This window comes from Neolamprologus brichardi, chromosome 16 (genome assembly GCF_056152115.1).
Source record: "Neolamprologus brichardi isolate AB-2024 chromosome 16, ASM5615211v1, whole genome shotgun sequence".
NCBI lineage: Eukaryota > Metazoa > Chordata > Actinopteri > Cichliformes > Cichlidae > Neolamprologus > Neolamprologus brichardi.
The window spans coordinates 20,446,533-20,469,989 of NC_142119.1; the positions used below are offsets into that span (position 1 = coordinate 20,446,533).

The following is a 23,457-nucleotide window of genomic DNA, read 5'->3' on the forward strand; positions in this document are numbered from 1 at the left end:
CAAACACCCTGCGAGGGTGACCTCAATCATCAGAACGATTCTGGTTACACCAGCTGACGTTTGTAGGGGTTAGCTATTTGCCAGACAGGATTCAAGAGGCCTGGGGGGACTTTAAGGCTGAATGGTCTTGTATACAGTGGTAAACCCCGTTAGATTCCCTTAAATAAATGTGTGAAATAAAACAGGAAACGCTCCTATTTTAAAAAATAAAATTTTTTTACACTAAGATCTGTTCAGACCGGTGCAGTCAGGTTTATTAAAAGCAGATGTGCTTCTCCCCTCTGTTTTTCTTTCTCTCCCTCTCTTTCTTTCATTCTTTCTCCCTGTCCTATCCCCCAGTCATGTCTGTCCCGTTTGTCGCATCCGAAAATTAAATAAATACATAATTATAATAAAGGTCAATCAAATGGCCCAATAAGGCAAGGCCATGATGATCCACTTGGTAAAATAAATCCGCTTGGCATCTTTCTTGGCCTTAAGACAACAACTCTGATGGCTAAAGATCCAAACGGGACACACACAAAAAAAAAAAAAGCAGATGTGCTAAAAAGAACACATAGGAGCATAAAGTACAATCCTGAAGTGGTTTTAAGACCCAAGGATGATAGAAAAACATCTTTAAAATCTTCATCTTCTCCACATTGTGCTTAAAGCTGCTTTCATATAGTTTAGACACCAAAACAATCCCAGGACAATACTGAGACAAAAGTTAAACTCAGCCAAGCAATGAAGCACGGTGGGGAAATTATTTGCAAATGCTCTGAAACCTCAGGGCCTTGATTTCATTGCTGTCTAATAATTAATCAGACAGCAATGAAATCAGCAGAGAAGGAATTTAACAGGAGTCTCGTATCACCGTTAATTTGATCGCATTAGAAAATGAGAAAGTCTCTCTCTCAGAGCAGAACGGCTACACCATGCTGGCATTAACCTTTCAAAGTAATCACTGAGACAGTAACCAATCACACGTAATTTAGTATTCTTCAAAAAATTTTATTGAACAAAAGTATCTCAATTCTCATCACGTTGTCGGTGATACAGTACCATAGTTGGATCTTAATGATTCATATATGCACCTCTTCTTATTTTGAATATATACATACAGTGGAGACAAGAATTAAATAACAATGCTCAATAACATTCAGATATATCATATAAAAGCTGAGGACCCCATGATCAACACTTCCATTGGTAAACAAATGCACATAGCAAACGAAAATAAGAGGAAAATGCGTGGCGGGACTAAGATTATAACTTTCAGCTAAGATGAGAATGTATTTGGTTTCTTCACAGTGAAAGATGAATTTTTTTTATATATGTGTATATAAAGAGACAGAAACCTAAGCCCTGTTCCACTCTGTTACTGTTCCTACACCTGTTAGACATGCACAACACATATCAAGGGTACAATGGTATCTCTATATTTACCCAGAAACAAGTATCTTTGATTTCACTTCTACCTGAAGTGTCACAAACTGTTTAGCTGGCCATGCTAAAGGCAGCCAATCCCGATTTCAGGGTGGATTATTACTATTCATTGTACTTTTATAAAGATAAGTTCGTTCAATTTTTCTTTTTTTGCAAGATTCAAAGAGGCCAGGCTTCAGACCTGTCATATGTTCAGTAAAACTGGACTACTCCAAGTCATTTTGTGATTCATTTGTTAATAAAAGAAAGATTTTGTGATTTGTAAAGGCAGTATATTATTTCCTAAATACTCTGAAACACGGTCTCAGGTAATAACTTTACCATTTTTCCTTTTTAAAGACTTTTTTGGTATAATATCCCTTCCAAAGTTCTCATCGGTCACATGTGAGAAGGTATTTTATTTCCATGGGCAGGCGCTGGAGCACATCAAGTGTAATTACTCAGGTTAGCAGAAAAAAGCTTTTTATTATTCTTCAGTCAGTATCGTGAAATACTGGAGAACAGTAACATGTCCAGCGTGACACTATATAAGCATGAGCACAGAGTTATGAACGACTGCCGTACTATGGCGAGTGCAGTGCAGCCCTGGAGCCAGTAGTAATGGGTACAAGGTGGCACATTTGGTTACACAAATAAAACATTTAAACTCTACAGGAAATCAGAAGTCTCCACTATTGCATTAGTGCTCCCACCTAGACTGCTTTTAGGAAGTGCTGTATCCAGATTTTAAGTACTACAAACTAACGATGGGGTCTGTGAAGATGGAAACAAGGAGGGATTTAAGTTAAACAAAAAAGAAAGTAGAAATTTAAATGAGGAGAAAATGAGGAATGGTGAAAACTCTGAGACAAAGGGCAAAAGGCAAGAGAGTGATTCTGGTCACTTTGTGAAGTCACTGAATGAAGAAGCAACAGTTTAAACCTCCAGAGAGGAAATTAATTTAACTATTTTTTAAAAAGAGACAAAAAAAAAGCATCAACTCTGTAACAAGCATTTCTTAAAAAGAAAAAGCAAAAGTGAAGAAAATAAAACAATGGCCAGCGATTCGACAGGACAACAACAGAGTTAGGTCCCACAGAGGTCTGAGTTCACTCTGAACTCTTAAATGTCTGTTCTCCTGTGTGGATTAAGAGCAATGGTGTAACTTACAATGTGCGTGCTAGTAAATGGACATTATGTATGACATCAGAAGGAGAGCTCAACACCCAACAAGGCTTCAGGCGTTCTGTTAGCAGCAGATTTGGTCACTGCAGTTTGCACATCTTAGATTGAGAGGCTGTTTTGTTTTTTCCTTTTTTCTCGTATTTAATTATTTTGGCATGGTGTTGTAAATGAAGGATGCAGATATTTGCTGACACAGTGCTGGCTGTCTTCAGGTTAACGGCTCGTTGGAGAGCTAGAGAAAGTTTCACCTGCTCACTGCTAGGACAGATAAGACGCGGAGGTGCGAGAGAGCATCTAGACGTGGTACAGACGCCACAGCAAGAGGGTCCAGAGCTAAGGCTTGAGTTAAGACAGTTGGGGAGTGGCATTAGTGTTTGGTGTATGAGAGCGCATGTGTGTGTGTATGAGCATCCAGTGTAGGTGTGAGGGTGTGTAAATCACAGCAGCGCTTTGACCAGGTACAGCTTCTCCCCATGTTCGCTGGTGAAGATGGGAGCTTTCTTGTAATGCTCCACAAGTTCATCCATGGAGTTAAACCTGCGCTGGCCAATACAGTACACTCCGTCTGACAGCTGCACTTTAAAGTGCTTATTCTTACCCACCGCCTTCAGAGACACGGAGAAGTCACTGGGCTGAAAAACAAAAAGGCAGACAGTTGTTACGGTTAGAAATGTGAGAGAATGACTGGGGGAAAAATGTGGAATTAAATTCAAAAGCACACTGTGTTACAACCAGCAGGTGGCAGCATACGCCTAAACTTAAAGAGCTTGAACTACATTCATCCAACTGCAACATGTGAAATTCTGGTGTTCCATGAGGACAATAAATAAATAAAATGAATAATCCCATATACCATCCAACTCCACGTAGAAAGGTGTTTTAATGCATGTCATTGCTCTTCTTAGATGTTCAGTCCGAGCAGAGTTGTACTCTTAACGCTTCAATTTCCACTGCTGTAAGTGGGACGTTTTTTCTGAGGTCACCTAAAATCCAAGTTTAAAGTGTGCAAGCTGTATTTATGACATCAAAAACGTGCTGAAGAAATCTGAAACCCTGCACCAAGACACAACCTAATCTTTTTAGATGCACTTAAAACAAAAAAAGAAGACATTCACTTCATAACAGCTGACATCAGATGGCTGCAGTGCAATGACAGAAGTGATCTACAGCAACAAATAATATACAATTCAATTTAACGGTCACCGTGAATTGTCCTTTTTTTATTAAATTTAATAAACTCTGTCCTGCATGGAATCGCCTTTATTCCTTATAACACAAAGATGCATTTCAAAGCTGTTGGTTTGTAACCATTTCAGCCAGTAATGAAGCCACAAAGGCTTTTGCTCCAAACCCTTAACCAGATTTATGCCTTCCTTAATCAGCAGCTTTTCAGCTGTGCTTGCATAACTGAAGATATTTCAAGACAAGCTTGTTAACAATATTATGTGTTGTAGGTACTGTATTAGGTTATACAATGTCACTGGACCACAAAAAATGGTGGTTACGGAGAGAGCACTGTGCAGGCTATGCCATCATACACTCACTGGCAAATTCATGTTCAGGTGCTTGTCAATAAAAATATCTAATCAGCCAATCATATGGCAGCAATTTAATGCATTCAGGCATGTAGACGTGGTCAAGATGACCTTCTGAAGTTCAAATTGAAAACCAGAATGGGAAAGGAAGGAGACTAAACATGTGACTGAACTGGCACTGTCATTGGCACCAGACAGGCTGGTCTGAGTATTTCAGAAACTGATGATCTACTGGGATTTACTACACAGCCACCTCTGATGTTTACAGAGAATGGACTGAAAAAGAGAAACTATCTACTAAGTGGCAGTTCTCTGTGTGAAAACGTCTTGTTGATTTCAGAGGTCAGAGGAGAAGTGCCAGACTGCTTGGAGCTGACAGGAAGAGAACATTAACTTAAATAACTACTTGTTACAACTTAGGTGTGCAGAAGAGCATCTCTGTATCCACAGCATGTTGAACCTTGAAAGAGATGTGCTACAGCAGCTGAAGACCACATCTGGTACCACTTCTGTCAACTAAGAACAGGAAACTGAGGCTGCCACTCACATGGGCTCACCAGAATTGGACAACAGAACACTGGAAACACTGGAATTGTTGCCTGGTCTTATAAGTCCCTATTTCTGCTGCAACAATCAGATGGTAGAGTTTAACTCAGAATCCATTCTGCCTTGTATCAATGATTCAGGCTGGTGGTGTAACTGTGTGGGATATTTTCTTGGCACACTTTGAACTCCTTAGTACCAACTAAGGATCATTTATCAACAGCTGAGCATTGTTGCTGACCATGTCCATCCCTTGAACAGCCCAGTGTACCATCTTCAGATGTGGTTACATGATAATGCACCATGTCTCAAAGCTCAAATCATCACAACATGACAGTGGGCTCTCTGTAATCAAATACCGTCCACAGTCATCAGATCTCAATCCAATAGATCAACTTTAGTATGTGGACGAAGAGTTTCGCATCATATGCAGCTAGCAAATCTGCAGCAGCTGTGTGACGCCATCACTTCAACGTGGACCAAAATCTCTGAAGAATATTTCAACACCTTGTTGAATCTGTGTCAAGATTTAAGATGGTTCTGAAGGCAAAAGGGGGTCCAACGTGGTGTAACTAATAAAATGGCATGTACTGGAGTGTAATTATTATGAGCTTCAGCAGCAACACATCACTGAAAAAACTTGAGGATTTGACCAGAAGCCTTTTGTTGTTATTAGTGTAAGCAACAGCAAAGGGTATATTCTGTATAGATTTAACACAGTTCTACAAATTAAGCTTCTAAGTAGTTAAAAAGATGGATGAAAAAAAAATCCTTGCTAGAAGTTATTTTCACTGAGAGTGTAATTACTGTAGCAGTTTCAGGTTAAATATTTCTCCGACCAGCTGCTTCTGCTCTAAGCATGTGAATGTGAAAAATCATGTGATTACTTATCAGCTGCTCTTAATGTTTGTGTTAAATAGGACTGATTACTAAAAATGTCATATACATCATGTCTTTAAGCTTTTAAAATACTTAAACGCAGGTCCTGACATGGAGAAACATGCGGACTATATTTCCAAACTCTGAGGATGAATCCTGGTAGAAAAAAAAGAGCAGTTTCTCCCAGTATCCAAAATACTACTCTATCATCACTTCACCCAAGTGACTCACCGATGACTCGCTGTCTCGTATGAGGAAGTCACCCTCTTCGCCTTTCTCGTTGAGTATACACTCAGCCTGGTGTCTGGTGATGTTGCCGTAGTACCAGTCCCTGCCAGCGAACCTCCCTGAGCGTGCTGGTGCCAGGAGGCGGTTCTGTGGGGAGCTCGACGTAGAGGAGGGCGGGCCAGGCCGCTCGTCCAGCACCGTCACATAGTTTTTAGGTACCAGGCCCACCATGCCACGTGAGTTTTTACACCTCCACCACTCTGGGTCGTTCTCGGGCTTCTCCACCACTTCCATGACTTCTCCCTTCTCAAAGTTTAGCTCCTCCTCCGTCACAGAGCTGAAGGGGTAGAGAGTCTGAACCAGGTGAAGAACTCCCCCACGGCCACCTGTGCGTCCGTTTGCCAACAAAGTTCCTTGAGAAGCTTCGAGATATCCCCGCGAGGAATCGCCCTCCCCTCTATCATCTGACCCTCCGAGCTCCTCTTGGACATAATTGGAGGGAAACCAGCCTACCCGCCCCGCCTGATTACCCCGCCACCAGCCGTCACTGCACTTCTCCATCACGATCACTCTGGAGCCTTTCACCAGGGTGAGCTCATCATCCCTCTCTGCTGTGTAGGCAAACTTAACTATAGCAGGGATATTGAGGTCGTAGATTCTCTCTGCTGCTCCTACCCCAACTCCTCCACCCCCACTGCCATTGGAGTGGTACTCTGTGTCTGAGCTTGGTGTTGGGGAAGCATCTCGGGCACTCGTCTTTCTCTTAGTTTTTCCTAAACCTGTACACATAAACAGAAACAAGAGTAACGTTACACAGATGGTAGCAAACACACAATTTTTCCCCCGCATTTCTACCAGATTAGTTATATCATAATTTGGTCTCCGCAATACCCCACTTTTCTTACCAGGTCGACACCAATTGTGTCTGTCTGGTGCTAGTTAACAAATCTCATATGTCCCCATAGCTTGTCTTATACATGTCAGCTCAAATAACTGGATAGATCGCTCGTTCTACTCTGCATGTACTTTCCTGGTCAGACTTGTTCCAAATTGTTGACTATGCCACTTTCCAGTAAAGAGTCAACATGGCAGACTTCTCTCACTCGCGTCATACTTTCACTTCATTTGTACAAACGGTCCTCTCACATACACCTAGTTGGTTTAGTGTGTTTAACCATGTCTGCCCAGCTTAATAACCTAGTTAATCTGCGAAGGTGCAGAATCCATTCTGCATCCAAACTTGCATTTAGAGATAAAGATGTGATCATTTTTAGGATGAAAAGGCTTTTGTAAAAAAATGCCACATTTTGGAAAAGCATTGAATAGTTTAGTTTTAAAATTTTGCCATTACAAATTCTAATAAAGAGCACAAAGGGCACCCAATGATAAGTGGGAAATGTTATAAACAGCTGAAAAGTAGGAAATTTTTCAAATAGTCATGGACATTACAACATTAGACTACCAACATCTAATGTTGCAGGTTGTTGGAGAAAGTCTATGCCCCACAGCTCTGATATATTTCTACACTACCCTTATTAAGAGAGCCTTCAGCAGCTGCACGTGTGATTCTACATGAAGCTGCACTCATCACAGAGCAGGAGGGTGCAGGGGACTAACAAACTGGGTCTGCCAGTACTCTCTATGGCGAGTGGCAGAGAGGAGCAGTACATTCAGCTGATCAAACAATAGATAAAGATGCATAGCAGTGCATGGAGGGGAGAAAAGAAGAAGAAAAAAAATCCTACATTCTAGCTTTCAGTCATTGTGATCTTTTTATATGAATAGTGCTGTGAAAACTTTTTTTAAACAATTTTAAACAGCTTGAAAGTCAGTTTATTCCATTCTCTGTAGAGATGATTCCATACTGCTTCAACAGTGTTGAGGTCCAGGCTCTGAGGAAGCTTGGTACATTTTTACTCCACCAGCAGCATGTTTGGGATCACTGTCATGCTGAAAAATGAAGCTGTTGCCAATCAGAAACATTATAGATGATATTGCACGGGGATCAAAATCTGATGGTACTTTTCTGAATCCATAAATCATCAATTTTGACAAGATCCCGAAAACCACGGGCTGAAATGTAGCCTCAAACCATGACAGAGTCATGCCTGTAAAAACTCCGTTGTACATCTCTCCTGAACTCCTCTGTATACATGGATGATCATTTACACCAAAAACTTCAGATTCTTTCCAGTTCTTGTGAAATTTTGCAGTAGCAGTTTCAATTTATCTCAGTCTTTTATAGTTCCCAGCTGTCATTTCTTTTGTCCTGCACTTGTCCAGTTAAAAAAAAAAAAAAAAAAAAAAGTACACTGTGGAGATATGCCTAGTTTTCTGCTAAAGCTCTTTCAATTCAATTTTATTCATATAGTGTCAAATCACAGAACAGTTGCCTCAAGGTGCTTTGTAAAACTGCCGTCTTTGGCTTTTTTCATATATTCAACTAAAGAAATGGAAACACATTATGTGTTTTTGTGACAGGGTGCTATTAACAGAGCGCCTAAGGTAAAAATTAGTTCTTTGCTATACTATTATGACACAACAATGGTTCATCCCTTGAGGCAGGTGCCTTTTTCTGCTTCAGTGACTCATAGGTGAATGTTAAGTTGCTTAACAAAAACAGCAGCAAACTGCAAAACAGCAACAAAAAAAACATTCCTGTGAAAATGGTCAGGTACTAGGATTGGACTGAACGAACTAAAAAGCAGCCACTGTCCAAAAAGACATCGAAAGACCTTCAGAAAGCCTGGAGAAGTATTCCTCAAGACTACATTTAAAGTAGAATAAAATCTGGTTGCTTGGAAGCTACATAAAGAAATGAGGGGAGCTCAGGACTTTTGCACAGTAATGTAAACACTGCTGGAATGACGGCAGCCGTTGTCATTAACATGTGGGTATGGTGATTTTGTCAAAGTGTGGCTACAAAAATGTATTTTTACAGAGCAGAGCAGCACCTTGGAAACAGCTGTTTTGACTGCTGGTTATCATGGGCCATACTTCTGTTATTTAAAACTCCTTCAGCTATATGATAATACAAACATGGGTAAATGAGAACGGCTTTTCTGGGATTTCTCCTGTTGTAAAATAAAGTGTATATGAAATTAGATAGTAGCAGATGAGCCAACAGATGCAACTAACTGACAAAACGGCTGATAATAAATCACAAAATTTGCAAAAATCTGTATTAAATCAGTCCTCAAGCCTTTCACTGAATTACAGTTTAGTAGTTCTGATGTTCATACATATGGGCCCCATATTGTACCAACACTAAACATATAGAGATATTTCTGTTGTTGTGGGGAAATGGCATCAAAAATAAACCAAAACTGCCAGAAGGATGAAGCTTCTTGATCATCTCACATTTTGTGGGTCTTCAGACTCACTGGAGGGATGTTCATAAGCAATCAAAAACTGAATTTTGCATAATATGTTCCCTTAATCTTGTAAGAAATAACTAAACATTAATCAGTTCTTGTATATGAGCAGTAATGAAAGTTGCAATAACCTGAAGTAGATAACTGGAAGTAAGCAATAGTCAGAATGGCCTCTGCTGCTATGGGAAAGAAGGCAGTTACAGTCACAAGAAAACTAATTGAGGCTGCAAGTTGTACTCGTGGGCTGTTTGAAGCATTACAAGTGCAAAAAATACTTTAGATACAGGATATGCTATGAGAAACCTCAGAGGTAAAGGGCAGAGTGATACTTGCGATATTAGAATTAACAAAGAGCTACTCCTCCACTCACACCGAGCACCCCCGCTACTCATAAGGATTGAAATGAAAGCTCATTATCTGCTTGGTATTCTGACGACATTCATCTACACATCTATTTAAATCAAAAGGCTGAAAATAGTTGGTGCTGACATGGGAACGAAAACTGGAGCAGCCACCATGGGCTTGATAATGACAGGCATATCTAGGATCAAAGTCAACTCCTGTCTTACCTGCCTCTGACTTTTTCATTCATGTACTTTCAAAGAGAAGTATTTAAAAACACGCGTGCACTTCAGTGAGACCTCAAGTTAAAGTCTCTGAGCTGAACATAACCAAGGAGGTCTCCTCTTTTCTCAAATTCATGTTAAAATAATAATGATATGCCACACGGCTGACAACATTTATACCGTTTACTTGACAGTTGAGGCTTGTGTCATATGCTCATGTGTGCCACTAATGAGTGAAGTGAGCATCTTGACAGCTAATCACCCATTTGTGCCACAGAGCAAGCTGAAATGTCACTGCTGAATAGAACATTTACATTGTTTTGAAAATTGCAGGGTTCACACAGAGTACCATGAAACTTGTTGGCAGAGAGAGGGAGGAGAGAAGAAGTGGAGTGAAGAGAGACAAGAGGTCCCTTGGCAGCTGTTCCACACACACACACATACACAAAACATGCAGGAGACCAGGCACATCAGAGGCCACAGCTGACAAAAATGCAAAGAAGAGGGATGAGATAGGAATAACAAACAGATCATGTTTATGGATAGCATATATCTGATGGCTGTGTGTGTGTATGAGTGTATGGGGGAATATTCTGTATCCAGTGACTGCAATCCAACTACTAGACTCTTGGGCCCATTTCAGGTGAACCTTTACGGAAATTTAAACACACAGACATACACACACCACCCAAGTAAAAACACCTGACTGCACGGGGGTGGGGGGGTTTACTTGTCAAAGAGGCTAAATCATCCTTTGCCAAGTTAACACTGATACGCGCTATAAAGTGTCTTTCTCCCTCGTTCAAGTACATATATGGACTAAAGCCAAAAACGGCTCAGCTGTTCAGTCTGTACCTCACTAGTGTAGAGCCCAGTCAAAGACCCCAGGGTTAATTTCTTTCCTAGCGGAAATGTTGCTTTTATGTTAAAAGCTGTGGTGGCAATCGGCTAGAGTCTCATTCAAACATGCACTGCACCACCGTATTTCTATAGGCATCAAATGGTCTTTAACCTGACAGATCTCTAGTACAATCCCCGAGTAATCACTATGCCCATTTAAGAACACCAGCAACAACTGTCTAATTCAGAGCAAACGAGTGGGCATCATGTGTCCTTCCTCCTGCATGTTCTAACCAGGCAGCTTCTCCACCTAAACCAGAGTACTTCCAGTACTAAGAACCTGCCCGACTATACCCTGCTGAGCACCATGTGTGAGAAAGCCCAGTTGTGAACAATGTCTATCGACACTGTATAGATTTTTCTCTGTGTGTTTTGTAATAACAGCTCAGTGAACTAAAAAGTTGATTCTGGCAATGTTTGGTGCCACACACCAAGAACTCTTGAGCACATGCATGAAAAACCAATCACTGTCAGGGGTCTCTATTAACTCATTAGGAACATTAATGTACAAGTGACCTATAACTGAATGATAGAAAGCAATGGTACCTATCCTAGATAGGTACACATACCTCTCAGGTGCACATTTTTCCCCCCTACTCATTTCCACTTCAAGGCACTGGCCTACTGGTTTGAGCAGCAGCAGGCTTTATTCTCTCCTCCCACACATTCACTCCCAACCTTCACCTACCTCTTCATCTTCTGAAAGAAGACTCGATTTTCAAGCCCAGAGGACTTCAACTCAGAGGGAAGTGAGTTGATGAAAGCCTCAGTGTCTGCATGTTGCAGCATATTGCTTCACTCTATAACTGAGAGTTGAGGACAGTTGAGGGGAAAGTTACTGTAATAAATAAGTCCACAAAATCCAACATTGCCCAGCAGCAAGTCTGTGCAACAATCAAAAAGCAATACCTGGTCCTGGAGGAAAGTATTGGCACTGACTCATCGAGTGGCATGATTTAGGAGTAGTTGAAGTGAATCACATTTGAGCAATGCGTGTGTGTGTGTGTATTTTTTTTTTTATAGCAGTGTTGCTCTGTTGATATGAGTGCCATGGGAAGCAGCTATGGACACCAGTATACCACTAGTGGGCCATGGGGATCTTAATGCATTACTGTGTGTTAACACCAGCATAACCTGCCAAAAGGCTCAAAGGAGACAAATGAGGTTGAATAAGCTGTAGATCCCCCTTTTATCATACACTTGTTTACATTTTGTGTGTGGTATTGCCCAATTGGCCATTAGCAGTTTATATTTGTACTGTGCCCATAAATCTATTAGCATACACATATGACTGGATTACTTTCATATTAAATAAAAAAAAAAAAAAGATTTATCTGTTTTTTGTTCTGCTGAAAGTCTACATCTATTACAGATCATATAAAACATATTCAGTATAGTTGCTGGTAATCTGACTCTGTTGTAGGGATGTGCAATATGACCAGAGTCTCATATCCCGATATAAGACATTTATCGTCTTGACAACGATATAAATCACAAAAATTTAAAATTTTCTGTAAATTCTGTGAATCTCGGGCAACTCGACTCGTGAAGTGTTTCCAGCTGGGTGTCCTTTACCTGGAGTCCATGCATGAAACTATACATTTTTAGACATAAGTTGTAACGGCCAACATTTTCTTTCAACGTTTGAGTCTAAGGTTTATTGTTTAGCACCTGACGGCTCTTTTTTGCTTCTCATCCGTAAACTCTCTGCATACTCTTTCACGTGATTCGGTTTATTATGAAAAGTCTCAAAAGGATCTTGAGCTTTATTGTGAAAGGTTTACGTGGGAAAACAAACAAGCGGACAGCGGAGCCACGTGATGGTTTTACCATCATTGTTGCTAACGACAACACGTAAAAAACAGGCTCTTGTTCGTCCGTAGTGTGGTTATATTAAATATAAGAGAAAGAGAGAACTTTAAGAAATTAATATAGCCACTACATTGACCATCAAAACGATGAAAAAATATTGCTGTAAACAGTTTATTTCACGACACCACAAAACAAACGATAGCGTAATAGGAAACGATAGATGTTTTTATATCGTCATCTGATATATATCGTTATATGGAACAGCCCTACTCTGTTGTGTTAAAAAAGATGGGTGATCAGAAGTTGCTAGAACCCAAGACCTAAAGTACCAAAATAAAGTGTGCTTGAAATGGCTGCACATTCTTTTGAAGCTTGTATAGTTTAAGCAGGACACAGGTCTATTTAACCTAGCACTGACAATGACCATGTTTATTAAAAAGCGCTAAGTGAAATGGGCCATGGGTATGCCACTTTTTAACCTGAGACAGGAAGAAGTGCTTTGCACAGCTCCATATTCACCCACGCACCATCACTCACTGATCGCAGCAGATCAAACAAAAAGACAACAACAACAAAACAACAACAAAACAAAACAAAACACACAGGTGGACGGAAATCTAACTTTTCAATATGTTGTACAGTGAGTACTGGCCCTGTTTCAGGATTAAGTAGGACTTTAGCTGAATTCTTTCAGTCATTACTGTTTTTATTTCCTGGGAGAGCAAAGTGGGGCACAAGGCAGCATGCAGCCATTTAGAGTTCAATTTTGCCTCGAGTGATGTTGATGATACAGCCACATTAAAGCACAGAAAATGAAAAGGAAAAGCTGAAGATAACAATAATTATAGACTACCAACACGCTGCATAAACACAATGGACTGACTGAAGAGTTGAAAAATAGAAGAAAAGGGCCAGGCTACTGAGAGGATGAAATAATCAAGCTCCCAGCCAATCAGATTCTCCATTTCAGTGTGTAAGTTCCATTAGCGGCCGACCTCACCTATTGCTCATCACCTCATCATGACAGCGTACTCGCCTATTGAATTTTCTCTGGCTTTTAACACTAAAGAGCTACTAGCTGGAAGCACGCTACTTAGACTGAAATGGAACTAGGCCATAATGATGTAGTCGATATGTAACTTAGTCAGGGGACAGAGAGGTAATCCATCATTCTCGCACAACCATTAGGCGGTTGATTTCTCCACTAATTAAACCACTGATCATAGAAAAGCAGAGACCTACAGTGACGGAGAAAAGAGCTGATGGGAACAATACTGAGGTGGGGGAGTGAGTGAGGGGATGCTATTGTCTCTGTACACAGTGAACTCTTATGAGGGTGACAGTGGCAGGCTGTGCCACGCTAGCCCACATGAGGCTACAGAGTTTCCCCGAGGGCTGGTAGCCACAGAGCTGAGAGTAATCAGAGCATTAGGCTAGACTCCTTTCAGCTCTTTCTCTATTCTCCACTTCACTGTCCTCCCCTCAAATCTAAATATGGCTGCCTTTCAGGGCCACACAGTTACTATTTTTATTCCAGTTGCGCATCTTGATCACCCCCCCCCCCCCCCCCCCCCCCCCCCCGTTAAAATTTAACAGCAGGCATTTCTATTTTTTCCCCTTCTCACCATATCAGCCTCTCTCTCCTTCTCAAAAAAGATATGTCATACTGAAAGTGTCAAAACAGATAAATTTCAGTGTTGCTCTGCCTCCGGCTCTTTTCCTGTTACAAAAAAAACAAGAGCAGGCTTATTTCTTGATGTCGGCTGTTTACCAGGACACACCACAAATCTGTAAGCAATCGGCCATCTCATTTGTGAAGGCTATTTTTCTCGGTGGTCACCTCTGTGGCATTTGTACTCCAGGGCAACTTCTCTCCAATCATTTTGTCACCCTACTCCTAAAGTCCAAAAGAAATATGTAAAAATAACTTAGAACACGCGCTATTCGAATACTTGATATCTAACAGGACCCCATTGTGAGACTATTTGTCTTGCTACGAGTTATAATAAATTAAACAAATACCAGGATGCCTGACAGCCATCACAGATCATATTTTGGAGCCGTAGCTGAAAGCTCAGAAATAGATTCCACTGTGCAGCCGCACTAAGGAGCTCACTGTTAATTTAGGAATGTCTCAAAATACCAACATCCGCTACTGTACAGAAAGTTAAAGTCAATGTTCTCCGGCACGTGTGAAAGCCCTGTGTGCCACATATTCAGTCTATGCCACTTTAAGCTGTTGTATTATGCATAAGGTCACATATAAACTCTACTATATCTCTGTTGATGTCTTGATTGCAAGACAGGCAAGCACATAAAAGAATTACACTTATTTTCTTTTAAAGGTTTGTCATACTTGATGCTAACAGTCAAAACTTTGCTGTCTTTCATCCATATTGTTTTTATAATTGGCTATTATAAAGAAAACCTCTATTTTGATCACGGTGCTTAAATGGTGAATGGTAAATGTATTTAATTCATTCAGCCATACTATATTCTCTGCAATCCCTGTCACAAGCTGACAGCTATGGCAACATATAATTTCTAATATATTCAAGTCACGAATGGGGACTGAGAGACAAGAGTGCTGACAGCTGAGAGCAATGGGCAACTCAACAAGATCCCTGCAGGGCACAGTAACAGCTCCCAGCAAGGAGGTAGACATGGTGAAGAAATCATTTTACTTTTTTTGAGAGAGAGAATTCAAGCAAACACAAGTGCACACACACAGACAACTGCTTAACACAGCATCTTATCTCCTTCACCACGGCGCACAGAGTATTGAAAAGAGGATGCAGAGATTTTCTGCTTTTACTGAGAATAATCTCCTGGCAGTAGCAACTTGTACACACAAGGCAACCTTTGACTTCTAAGCAGCGTGTGACTGAATTCCTCTTACCCAGAGTGTCTTTGATGTTCTTCACAAGTGAGCCTTTCTTCAGGCTGTTCTTGCGCTCGACGTAGTTTGATGGCACATATCCCGTTTGATTGGAGGCGTTGCGGACACGCCACCAGGTCTTCGAGTCGTCCAGGAGGAAGAGACGCTCATTTTTACGGATGTCAAGTTCCTGGTCCTGCTGGGCCGTGTAGTCCCACTTGGCTACAACAATCACCTCCTCTGTCATCTTTCATGGAGTCCTCCTGTGGGGGGGAAAGAGAAACCTGGAGTGAGCCAAGGACTAAAACTCTTTGTGAACTGCCATACAAATGGTGTACATCAGTATATACATTCACAGCAACTTATGTGCTATTAGTAAGCACATAAGTTAATTATTATAAGGAAATACCGCTTCTGACTCATCACCTGACTCCAGCCGTTAGGCAAGTTATATTTCATCTATAAATCACAACCATAGAGTTGTTCTTTTGTTACTTATTAACCAGATTTGCTGTCCAACATTATTAACAATGACAAATACAAAGACTGCAAAAACATCTTTTACAAAAAGTCAAAATATGTATTTTTTCCCCCCTAATGCAAAGGATAATTTAGAGGTGAGTTTATGTGAGGCTCTGCACTGCTGTGACACATAAGAAGTCATTAAAAAAATAATCCATACTCATCCCTGCACAAAGTTATTAAACCGCTTATCCCAGCTCACACTGGACATTATTCTGCATACACCCTGTACGGGGGTTCCAGTCTATCAGAAGGCTAGATTACGTAAGCAAGCTAAATATGACAATCTCATGTTTGTGAGTCATATTTAATCAAAATTTAAATAGATAATTCATTGGGTGGAGACTAGAACAACTCTTCAAACTGCTAATGAAATTCTTACTGGCAACCTTTTTCTTTTTCAGGATAACGGTGCTAAAAACATCAACCCCTCAAAATAAATAAATAATAATTCTCAAAGGACTTCTTTGGAAGAAAACAACAAACACACAAAATCAATTTGTGTGCTCATTTTGAATTCACCCTCTCTAGCACGCACACACATCCACATTACTTTGCCTATTAGATTTTTCTGACAGACAGTGAGCAATTACATGCTCTACTTCACCAAGCTTTAGGTAAGGTCATTCGACGTGAGGCATTGACAAGGAATCACTTATGATGCAACCAAATTTGGGGGAATCTGCACAGAGATATAAGGAATGTTTGATGGAATTTTTTACTCCAGTTTGTCAAAATCCGCTCTGTGATAAAAGCTACCTCATGGTATGAGAACCATCTTAACAATCCAGTTTATATTTAGCTCTCTGCCAAGTAAGGAGTTTACAAGTGGAAGCTCGATTACTTCAAGACATGACTGACGAGAAATTAGTGGAGATTATAAGGAGCCTTTTGAAGATACGGATAAGTTAAATAATTGACAGTTGAAAGGGGTGTTATAAAGCTTTTTTGCCATCTATTGCCAAGCAACTTAATCAAATAAAACTGCCCGTTTGATATCTACTGTCTAATCTAATGTAAGGCTATCAGGGAGCTATTGTGAGGCACCAAATTACAGCAGTAACAAAGTTCAGGGTTCAAAACAGACAAGCACAAGCATGGGGAGCATATGTATGCATATATGAGCACAACAGTACATGGACTGGACACAAGGGAAACAATCAGCAGCACATATTTATAATGCAGGGGGATTGTATATTCCCTTACGCCTATAATCATTTACATTTTAGTCTTTAATGAGAGGGCATAGCACAGATAAAGAACAACCACAAAAGAGATTTATGACTCATGAGAAGAGGAGCTGCACAAATTAGACCGTATAAAAAGATTCCATTACTGGTGGAACGATTGATATCTTCTGGGTAGGCTACATTTTATGAAATGCAAATGGAAGCACTCTAAAGCTCCGGCTGTTTTTTCAACCGGAGAGATTCAATTCTGCTTCAATTAGGCCACGACCGCAGAGACAGTGCAGCCGATACAGAATACATTCTTACAGTTACAGCCGAAAGCAGGGTTGTGTGTCACTGCACGGCAGCATCTAATAGCCGCTTTCTGTCTCTGCAACAGAACAATAAAAACTGAAATGCAACAGTTTGAGCAGATGAAATCTGCACTCATGAATGTGTCTCTGCTTGTTGTCACTAAGGCTGTCAAACTGGATTTCTTCACGGGCTTGAGCACGGACAACAGAAGAAAGGAAAGGAGGAAGCTTGTGCAATGCTGTTATAGCTAAGTTCACCCTAAGTTAAATTACTCAACTTTCCAGGAGGTGACAACTTTTAGTGCACTACAAAGAATTCAGTAGGAAAAAAAGAGACAGAAGGGACAGTTTGATTTTCAGGAAAAGCAGCAGCTGTGCATCTTTGGAGAGGGCAGGAAATTGAAGTGAAAAGGCAGATTTATGACAAGATGAGGGACAGTGACGTCAACTCTTCTAGGAGACAGGAGGTATGTGAACGTGCTGTGGCCTTTATCTGCCCCAGGCTACAGCTTCTAGGCCGAGCTACTTCGGTTGCATGATTACACTAAACCTGAGGAAGTCTGATTGGTTATATGCTGTACAGTTGTCGCTTTTAAGATGTTGTATAAAGCACATAAGAAATGTTCAACAGCAATAAATCTGGCCACACTTCTACACAAGAGTGGTTGTTACACTCACTCAGACCTTTGAGCTGAAAGTCGTTTTCACGCTTGTAGTGCAACTAAATTTGAACAAATCAAGTAAAAAGCAATTACACTGATTCCTAGATCTGAGCTCATTCGTGGTTATACTTTTGAAGAACAAATTAACAGCTGCGAACATGCAACCAACTCGTTCCCTCAACCGATTTGCTGTCATCACAAAATGTCAGTGTCACATATAATCCATTGTATAAACTCTAGAGCGTAACAGCAGGTCTTGCTGCACTTAACTGAACTTTATGTGCTTACTTTTTTCCACCCCACTGGTGTCACCCCAGCGAGTACTCATTAAGGAACAACTGATGATTATTAGATGAGACTGCAGTGACAAACAGGTAGAAAACACATGAAAAAAAGCCACAGTACCATCATGTTATGGGGGAGTGCAAAATGAGTCAGCCTTATGTATCTGTTGATATCAGCTTACTACAGAGAGTATTTGAGCAAAAACATAAGTGAGTAGTAAGGCTAACCAAAATAACAAAACGAATCCAAACTAAGACAGTCTTAAATGTCAGTATAAACTCCGTAACAATGACACACTGGCCTGATTAAAACATTAAAGATCCATTTGAAACTGTTAATCACATTCTTCATTAATCAAACCACGTTTTAAATTGTAGGTATAACGTTGCACAGACATGATGCAATAGTGTGGAGATTGGGACTAAAGTTAGCCGTATTAACAGCTACAGCCTTCCTGCCTTGCAAGCTACCATCCAGATGTCTGTGCAGACACTGCTTAGGTCCTGGGGTTTTTTTTTTAAGTTGTTGGAAAATACTAAACATACAAAGCACAACTGCTGAACAGCAGCAAAACAAAGTGGTTACACATTGCACCAGAATAACTGAATAATATGTGACCGTTTTTCCCACCATCCTATCATGATGGTCACCACCTATCAACCATTAGGCCAATTTCTGTCTCTCTGCCATCCTTGCATCAGGCAGAGTGATGGCAATGCTGCTTCAAATAAAATCTGTCATCCTCTGTCAGCTATCATGTATGACACAGTGGCAGCTGTATCACAGCTCAGTGTGATACCCACATTGCTCTTGCTGTTGCAATGAAATCCATCAAGGCAGTTAATATAGAAATCAGTCTGAATGCCTTTTTTGATACAGTGAACTGAGCTTAAAAACAGGATCTGCTAAAGAAAGAAAATTAGAAAGAATTGCCATTTAATAGGATCAAATGGCTTCCTTGGTATTATTAACAAACAAGACAGGTGGCTAAACAAAAAGGTCTCTCTCTGCATGAACGCACACAAATATACAGGAAAAGAAAATAAACCAATTTAGGCGAGTGTGAATTTGAAAAGGGGGGGGGGGGGGGGGGCACACATTTGAGTGCTTCTCTCATAACCCCCCGTTATTCAGCTAAGAGAGTTATGAGAGAAAAGATGAGCAGCAGACTGCTGAGCTGGGCTTCACCAGCACTTCACAACTCCCTTCTAAGAGGGTGTTAGGGGCCCTTTCAAATGTGCACAAAGAGAGGGTGAAAGTAAAAGAGGATTATGAAAAAAGAGAGGATGTTTAAAGGGTGAAAAAAAAAGAAAGAAAACGTCTGGCAGAGCTTTCCGTGTTCAGCATTCAGGTCAAAGCTAGCCAAAATTCAGCCAATGGGAGAACACTTCCACCTCCCCCTCCACTCCACACTGTTTGCAATAGTTGCTTCTCACAGGAAGGAGGACTGCTTTACTCCCTGCTGGCGATCAGTGTCGGAAGCATTTGGAGTGCACTGAACAGACTGAAACATGAGGAAGCCAGATTCACTGCTACAGCCACTCTGGACAAGGCTCTGCAATTTAACGAGGCCTAATGGTCCTCTTCACAGAATGATTCGTCTCCAGCAACATAACCATGCCAGAGCAGCATTCAATGCCTTTCACATACAGTCAGTGTTGACAATATTTTCTACATGTATGCCTGCTGCCGTCTCATTTACCCCAGTTTTGCAGGCTGAAAAAGTGTGGCAGCTACGTTGTTAAACAGAAATATGTTACATCCTCTCGATAGGCTTTCAGTGCATCACCCACTCACACACAAAGTACATTTTCTGTCTCTCACAGCCCTTCAACAGAGGGTGTGGTATATGACATGAGCTCATCTGCCTCCGTATTGAGGTTGGTGAGTGCTCTTCAGTTTCAGGAAAATAAATGGGCGCTATACACATGGATGCCATCAAAATAATAAAAAGAAGACGGAAAAAAAAGCACCAAACTCAAACCACTCGAGGACAGCTCCAATACAACACCAAAAGCGCTTCTTGCTGTCTTCTCAAAATAGGACTGAGAAGAAGGCACACTCAGACCACACAAATAGAACCCGGCCTGCTATCACAACACCATATGACTGAACATCTGACGACAGAGGAGGCTTTATCAAATTCAACTTTTCCAAAGCTGCAAAGCACAATCTAAACCAGAGAACAAACACAGCCAACTCTAGTAATAACATCCCTAAAAATCCAGCCCTGTTTTCTGATGATTCCATTGAGTCTGAGCAGCAGACCCCAAAAGAAACATATAAACAGAAGTATCCAAAAGTAAAGCCAAATAAACATTTGAGTATGAGGTTTTAAAGTGATACTACACTATCCAGCACTGTGCTTTTAAGTTTGGGATTTGTGGATGAGATTAAACAAAATCAAAGGCAGGCTTAAGCATCCTACTATCATTACGTACTTCAATTGCCTTATATTGGGGCATTTAGCATTCAGTACCTTTTTAGCATCTTTTAAAGTTTTTTTTCCCCTCTATGTAAGATCAGTTTATGTACGACATAGCCTGTGATTAAAGTTCCAAATCCTCTGTGCCTGTAGAGTGAATCTATTTAAACTATAATTACAAATACACACAGCCCCAAAATACTAAAATGATGCTCTTTTGTTGCTGCGTTGCGCAAACAAAATATGATTACATGCACACAAGCCACAAGTTAATATGCTGAGCTTGTGCAATTCAGGTGCACGCAGCCACCTGAAAACAGAGTTTAGAAAGTTTTCTGTTTAACCCTCTGAAAGCAATATACTAAAATTCCTGCTGCTCTAGCAGAAAAGCATCCGACTGTTCCCATGAGCCGAGCTGGAGCGCGAGCATTCAGCACACAGATGGCAAGTCTTCACAAAAGCGCCAAATTATATCCAGCATGTCAACTCGTATTAAAAGCTTTGGGTGTTTGTATTAATGAGAGTATTAACTGCTTCTCATGGGGGGGAAAAAAATCACTTGACATAAGGCCAAACAAACAAGCAGGGGCTTGCTTTTGGGGCCTGCTTGTTTAAAAGCACTGTAAGTGTGAGTAAGGGCTTTTGATACCTTTTGCATATACACAGAATGTGCCAGTGGTAGCGAGTAAAACCAAACCAGAAAAAAAAAAAAAAAATACAAAAAAACCAAAAACATGTCATGGAAGTTTTAGGGTATGTATTAAAGCACCAAAAGACTAATTGAAAAACAGAAAAAAATAGATACATTGAAATTTGTAGTTGCCATAGCATACTGCGCATTTTTATATAATCAATAAGAATCACTCCAGTTCACTTCAACCACTGATGAAGCAATCTTGCAGTGTCACAACACAACCATAAATCTTAAGCTGCCTAAAAACCAATGAAAGAAACTTCCTTCTTTAACAGGACCTTCCTCTCTATAAGCAATTTTTCACATGTCACTTTTATTTTCTGTCATGACTTCAGCTTTTCTCTCCTATACAGAGCCAAAATTGTTAAATCGATCTCCATGACAATAATCATGGGTGGTCCCTTTTTCACTCGCAGGGGTTTAAAATAGAAAAAAAAGGAGGTGGAACCAGAAGAGTGTTTCCAAATGCCTTATGAAGACACCATTAAAGAACAAGGTTGGTGTTAACATATTTTATGATAACTTATGTATTTCATGTTAGAAATTACATAAAAATGTATATTTAACACTTAATCTCAACAGTGAATCTGTTCTGAATGTGAAGTGTTATTTAATCTGTTGATGTTAAGATACAACTGTACAATATCCACTAATCAACAAATCAGTGATTACTACAGCAGTACATGATGTGCCTTACCAATCCCTGCATCACACATGATCTCTGCAGACAAATGGTAGGTGGTGTTTTTCCTACTTAAGCGTTTCCTATTTAAACTTTTTTTAATGATTGCATTATGCGAGTTGCTGTTTTAATTAGCATTTTCTTAATTTAGCAACACAGCAGTGAAATCAGGTTAATTTTATATCATTATTCCATCATAATGATTGCAGTGAACGATGATAAACAACACTGACTCCCTACTGCATCGAGTTCCTGCTAAATTCCCTATTTTCTCTCCTCTTCACGCTTAAATAGCAGACTTGGGTTGTTTTCTCTACTCCTTGACGCCTACTTTAACTCCCTTCGATAACAGTGCAGAGCTTGTTCACTTTCCACACCTCTCTGCACTCCAAACACATGACACTGCTCTACTGTGCACCTTGTTTTCTGTAAATTTCATAACCCAAACCTCTGTACACAACCTCTCCCCGCTCCATGGCATCACCTATTAGCATTGTTTTCTTGTATCTGTTTTATCCAGTTTTGTAGCCCTGGTTCACATAAGGAATAGACAGCCTCTATTTTTAACAGTGTGATACTATAGTATTCATCTCCCTTGGCAGAACAACAAAAAGCAAGCACAGTGGGGCGAGTGTAGTGAACACAGCTTTGATGTACAATGGCAATGTTTTCTCTCGATTGGAGTGGAGACAGAAAGCACCTGAGGTGATGCTGTGTTTGTGTCTGTGACAAAGCTCGAGAGAGAGCGATAAAGAGAGGGGAAAAAATGTGTGAAAAGGGTCACTTCCAAGCCAAACACCAAAGATGGTGCACTGGCTTTAAGCTACAGACATGTTTAATTAAGTGCACCAGACTATTTTTCTAATCCCTCACCATAAACCATGCCTCCAAGGATCTGCGCTCTGCACGTCAAGACTAAAGTGGTGCCCAAACACTAAGCTTTTTCAAAAAACAAGCCTTTATATTGGTTAATTGTATTGCAGTCTGGAAAGGGCTTTGGAGTATGCTGATACAGGTATGCAGGACACATGATGACCACTGCAACTACTATTATTATTCCCTGCCCTGTCTCATACCATCACAATTTTACTCAATCTCACGCCACACTGACCTACATCATACTAGAGAGTTGCTACGATTGATTTGACTGGGTTGCATATTTGTGTTTTCAAATGCATCTCCATCAAGTAATGTCTAGAAAAGCTCAGGGATGGAGTCCCTGTGTGAAAACTGCTTAATCCTGTGTTCATGTCTGCTGCATTATGTGTGTGGATTGCAGTAGACCAAAGCAGAGGACAGATGGTTTACTTGGGCAACAGTGGGAAGGAAGAATGCTCAGTGTATCATGACAAGCCCACAGTATCCTAAGCCTAGCAGCGTAACTAAAGAAGGCTTCA

The 23,457-nt window shown here is 40.5% G+C and overlaps 1 protein-coding gene across 2 annotated transcripts in view; it reads right to left on the reverse strand.

The window, feature by feature from the left end:
• Nucleotides 1–993: 993 nt before the first annotated feature.
• The window catches only part of nck2a (NCK adaptor protein 2a), a 39,574-nt gene continuing 17,110 nt past the window's right edge, over nucleotides 994–23,457 (reverse strand). The window contains exons 2-4 of one of the 2 annotated variants that reach the window (XM_035906782.2): nucleotides 15,329–15,570; nucleotides 5,781–6,556; nucleotides 994–3,224 (exon numbers count right to left, since the gene is read on the reverse strand). In XM_035906782.2, coding sequence (XP_035762675.1) covers nucleotides 3,030–3,224; nucleotides 5,781–6,556; nucleotides 15,329–15,554 — 1,197 coding nt within the window. In that variant the 5' untranslated portion in view covers nucleotides 15,555–15,570 and the 3' untranslated portion in view covers nucleotides 994–3,029. The remainder of the gene's footprint in view (nucleotides 3,225–5,780; nucleotides 6,557–15,328; nucleotides 15,571–23,457) is intronic. The other variant, XM_006788274.3, reaches the window with a different exon arrangement.